We start from the raw sequence: 4,917 nt of genomic DNA on the forward strand, positions 1-4,917 counted from the left end.
GGTGATATAAACAAAATGAGTGATGATATAAGGGGTGCTATAAACAATGTAAGGGGTGGTATAAACAAAATGGGACAAGATTTAAACAAAGTAGGGGATCGATTTGAGGAAATAAACAGAGTTGTGTGAAGGTAACAGGATAAGATTAATGGGGTTAGAAAATAAAGTAGATGAAAAAATTGAAATGGTTGAAACTAATTTAACAATACATAACTCGGAATTATTAGATGAAAATATTGATGAAAAAGTTAGACATTTTGAATTTGGAATTAAAGAAAATTGTGAATTAGAAATTAATGAAAATTGCGAATTTGAAATTAATGAATTTTGTGAATTAGAAATTAATGGAAATTGTGAATTAGAAATTAATGAATTTTGTGAATTAGAAATTAATGGAAATTGTGAATTAGAAATTGATGAAAATTCTGAATTAGAAATAAATGAGAAATCAAAACAAAATGTAGGAAACAAAACAGAATCAAATAAAAAAGAGTCAAAAGAAAGTTGTTTAGCGGAAACTACTTTAATACAGCAAATGTCTGAATTGTCCAAAAAAAATGATTGAATGCACTATGGAAGAAAATAAATCCAAAAATCTGTTAGTGGACTTACAGTCAAAACATAAATATGATATAGAATATTAGCCCCATCCTTCTCATAGCATGGACAATGGTGCATTTTTTTATAGGTCAGCACTTTGAATACAACATGGATGTCAAATCAGGATGATATGATTTTTTGGTCTGATCAACTTCCGGCAGAAAAATGGGTTAAAGTATTTAGCAATGATGGCCTATATTTTGAAGAATAATTTTAATGTCTAGCTTTTATACAAAAATTAATATAAAATAAAGGTTAATTTTTTTTTAAATCTTATATAATTTATGAAATATTGCTGGTCAATTGAATGTATCGAAGGGGAAGATTCCCCTCCTCTCTTGTGGACTGATCTTATTTACCTGCTTTCAGATAATTGGGAGTGTATTTATTTTGTTAGGAACAAATGAATAACAAAGAAGCTTGAAAACACAGCACTTTATAGAGATTGAAGTATACCTGAATCTTTCCCTAATAGCCTAACAGAAAGAGGCAGGCAAAAACAGAGTCCTTGTTTATTCCTTTGAAGACATGATGTTAAAGAGGTTCGATATGTGTTTTCTGTCAACCGGAATAGTAAATTTAATTGCTGGCAATATCAAGGTTTCCACACGAATCATTTTGCGAGAAAGGGACTCCTTACTTCATATTATTCTCTTCTTCTTTACTGTGTGGTCTTATGAAGTGTTGAAACTAATCATTTGATGTCCATTTTCATTGCTTTCTGTGTGCATGATTTTGATTCCCAATTGTTAACTAATGTATGCTTCTTTTATCACCATTTTACTGAATTGTTTAATGAAATGTTTGTAAAAATTAAAGAATAAAACTCTGTTGCAAGATTCATTTTGATCAGTAAGAACACAATCTCATCAAAAAATTATAACTATAATCAGAAGATACTCCTAACTTTGGAAAGTTAAAAAAAATAAAAGCTGAAATTACAACAATGTTCAATTCCATACATCTTTTCCTCTGTCATAAAACCTACTGGGTTATCCATGTCCCTCAATGCAAAAGGTACTAACATACACAAAAACCTAACTTTAGATAAAATGAATTTCAAACATCTTTCAGTTTGAAAAATTGTAACTGTAATCAGATGACACTATATAACTTTGAGAAGTTAAAAAAGTAAATATAAACTGAACTTACTAGGAGACTCATTTCCATATATCTTTTCTTCTTTTATAAAACTACTGCAGTTATCCGTGTCTGAAAATGTAAACAAATCAATGAAAAACAATGAAATAAAACATAGTACATATAATATAACATAAAATACAGACATGTAAATAATTATACATAAATATATATCACAAAAGTAATACTAATATGAAGTAAAAATATAACTTTTAAAAAATGAATTTCAGTCTTCTTTATATTAAATTAAAACACATTTTTACTAACTATCCAATTAAACTATAAGATGTAGATTCACAATGATGTATTCTTCATTTACCTTTCTTTGAAAAAATGAGCTTTAATATAAAAGATTTTCTTTAAGGTTAGATTTTGAGTTCAGTCACACTAAGAGTACTATTTATATATATTTCTTTCTGCTGGTGCAACAGATCTTGTAGATCTTAGGCATCCTGAACAAATTACCTCCTCTACCTGTTGAGAGCTACTTTCCAATTTGTTGACAGCTGCTCTGCAACATCTTAGATGGTTTTATCTACCCATGTGGCTTTTTTTCCTCCAAGTAGTCTCTTCCCATTATAAGGGCATTAATTGTTGTGCAAAGACATCCTGTTATTAAGAGACATGTCTGCCTGTCTTAACCTTCTTGCCTTAGCATGAGGACTGACCGTTACAGTTTCTGTTAACAGTTCTCGCTAGGTCTTTCTCTTCCATATGTAAAGATTCTGAATTCAGTTTGTTATCTTGTAAAGGACTTTAATTGCCACAAATTTGTTGTACTGATAATTATAATTATGCGAAAAACATGTTCCTATCAACAAGTAGGATACTTTAGTATAATCTGTAAGTTAGACAAAAGTATCCTGCATTCCTGGTACAAATTTACCTTCCATCAATATTTTGTAAAAATTGACAACAAAAAACAATCCAAATTGAAAAAAAAATAGTAAGGTATCTTCATCTCCATCAAAGCTTTAACATGAGAGGATACCTCTTCTGTTCTTCCACACTACCTATAGCATAAAAAGTTTATCTCCAAAAATTATCATGGAAAAGAGCTGATCGTTATTATAAACTGTTATCACTAATAGGTGATAAGTATAGGTTATTTCTCTAGACTTTTCAGTTACCTAGAATGTTGCCATGTTTTGTTTTTCAATATCAAGCACTCCGGAGCTCTACCATGTTTAAAGTTTTTACGTTTATAAAACAAAGTATGCCCCCAGGACCAAGTATTCTATGTTTATGGTACCTTAAAAGAATCGTAGATGAATATAATGAAACAGTGTGGGACATTAAGGTATACATTTATGGTGGTAATCAGTGTCTTTATGTCATGTGTGACACTTTACAACTCTTTTCTATACCTGCTAAGCTGCTATGATTTGATATAATTACCTACTAAAATTATGAATTGGACTGCATTTGGACTCCTATAAGAGAATGATGAATATAAGATAGGTATGAACTCCTAACTGAAAGAGTTATTTGCAGAGTCAGTTTATAATAAAAAAGAGATTGTGCTGGCTAGAACATACGGAAAGGATGCCTACGTAGCGATCACCAAGACAAATGTTAAATGGTCATCCTTGAAGTGTGATGAAGAGGTAATAAGAATGAAAGATAACCTTCCCAAAAAGGGGTTAGATGATGTGGATAAAGACCTCTCAAAACTTAACATCTGATGATGGAACATCAAAGCAAGTGACAGAATGGAATAGAGGTAAACTTCAACTCTAAATGGATTGTAACGTTATTTAGTATTTGCATGGGATGCTGGAATTTGTGGTTCATTCCAAATAGCACCCCTCAATTTTCTTGTGATGAGCTCATCACCTTCTTAAGGATTGCCTTTCAAACTGCTCTAACTAATTAGGCTTCAGATACTTCTCCTGTTTTTAAGATTCTTAATTTAGAATCATTAGTACACTTTTGCCAATACCACCAACTTTCTGAGACTACCCAACTTGGTCGTGATCTTCCAGAGACAGTATCTGCCAACGGAATCATAGACTGTTTTGAAATTACAAATAAAGCACATCCTAATTTACTTTCCATTGTTCAGGATTTGGGGTTCTATAGGATATTAGTCATTATCTCATAGACTCAAGAAGGAATACCATGCATCTATAACAAACATGGAGGTATTTAGGATAGTAATGGATAGACCTATATTCGAAGCCTCTAGTACCCTTTCCTCTTCCCTTATTTTCTGGATTAGTAGAGATAACTAGACTGATAGAGGTCTTTCTAATCTTTAAACAGCTTTGATTTGTAGCAGCTATACATATTCACACAACTCAATTTCAAGAAATAGAGATGTCAGAACAGTAACTTTATGGGAAGACTGGAATTTAGCTCCAAATTATTAGCCAGAAAAAAGTAATCTTCAGGTGTTAAGCAGATCATGTGATTAATGAAATGTTGTAAGCTATTGTAAGTTTTCTAATGGTATAGAAAGAAGGTTTGATAAAGTATAGATATGGGTAAAAGTTTAAGACAAAGATAAATGAGATAAAATGTAAACTGGTATTCCATCTACATCATCTCAGTTATTTAGAAATTTCTAATAAATGTTCCTCACCCTCATCTGGGACAACCAATTCTTCTTCTTCTTTGACATGGATAAGCCCTCCTATAGAGATAAAACACAAATATTTAAAATATGACAATCAAAAGAAATACATTTAGTTATTTAATAAGAAAATGTTCTCAGCTGACTGATGAGAAAGAAAAAAATATTATAATTAATTATTCTTATTTAATTTTACAGGTAGCCACAGTATGTAGAAGGAAATAAACCCTTAAAGGCTTCAACCTCATATATGCGGGCAGAGATGTACATGCCTCAAATTCTCAAGCTGTGTTTAGAGTTGGGAAATCAAAATGATACTATAATATTCTTATTTTTTTTAAGCAATAGCACAGTTTGACATCCCAGTCCCTATGGCATAGATTTAAATGTACTTCACTGCAATTAATTAAGAGAAAATACATTTATATATAAAAAAAGTACAAAGATGCCATAAACCTAGAGTGGATGGCAGTTTATGTGTTATCTCTAGAACACTAAATTACAGCTTTAAGCCGAAGGGATCAACACATTACACAGGAACAATTAGATCTTGATGTCCATATCAAAATGTTTAAAACATGAGTGCCTAAGTCATCTGTGCC

At 31.1% G+C, this 4,917-nt stretch overlaps 1 protein-coding gene across 1 annotated transcript in view; it reads right to left on the reverse strand.

Annotated features, from left to right (window-relative positions):
- Positions 1 to 4,917, reverse strand: part of LOC106687416 (zinc finger protein 711) — a 27,934-nt gene that overhangs the window by 14,757 nt on the left and 8,260 nt on the right. Inside the window, exons 3-4 of the mRNA XM_067048744.1 lie at positions 4,325 to 4,375; positions 1,753 to 1,812 (exon numbers count right to left, since the gene is read on the reverse strand). Coding sequence (XP_066904845.1) covers positions 1,753 to 1,812; positions 4,325 to 4,375 — 111 coding nt within the window. The remainder of the gene's footprint in view (positions 1 to 1,752; positions 1,813 to 4,324; positions 4,376 to 4,917) is intronic.

This window comes from Halyomorpha halys, unplaced genomic scaffold, assembly GCF_000696795.3.
Source record: "Halyomorpha halys isolate HHAL.00 unplaced genomic scaffold, Hhal_1.1 Scaffold961.1, whole genome shotgun sequence".
In the NCBI taxonomy this organism is placed as follows: Eukaryota; Metazoa; Arthropoda; class Insecta; order Hemiptera; family Pentatomidae; genus Halyomorpha; species Halyomorpha halys.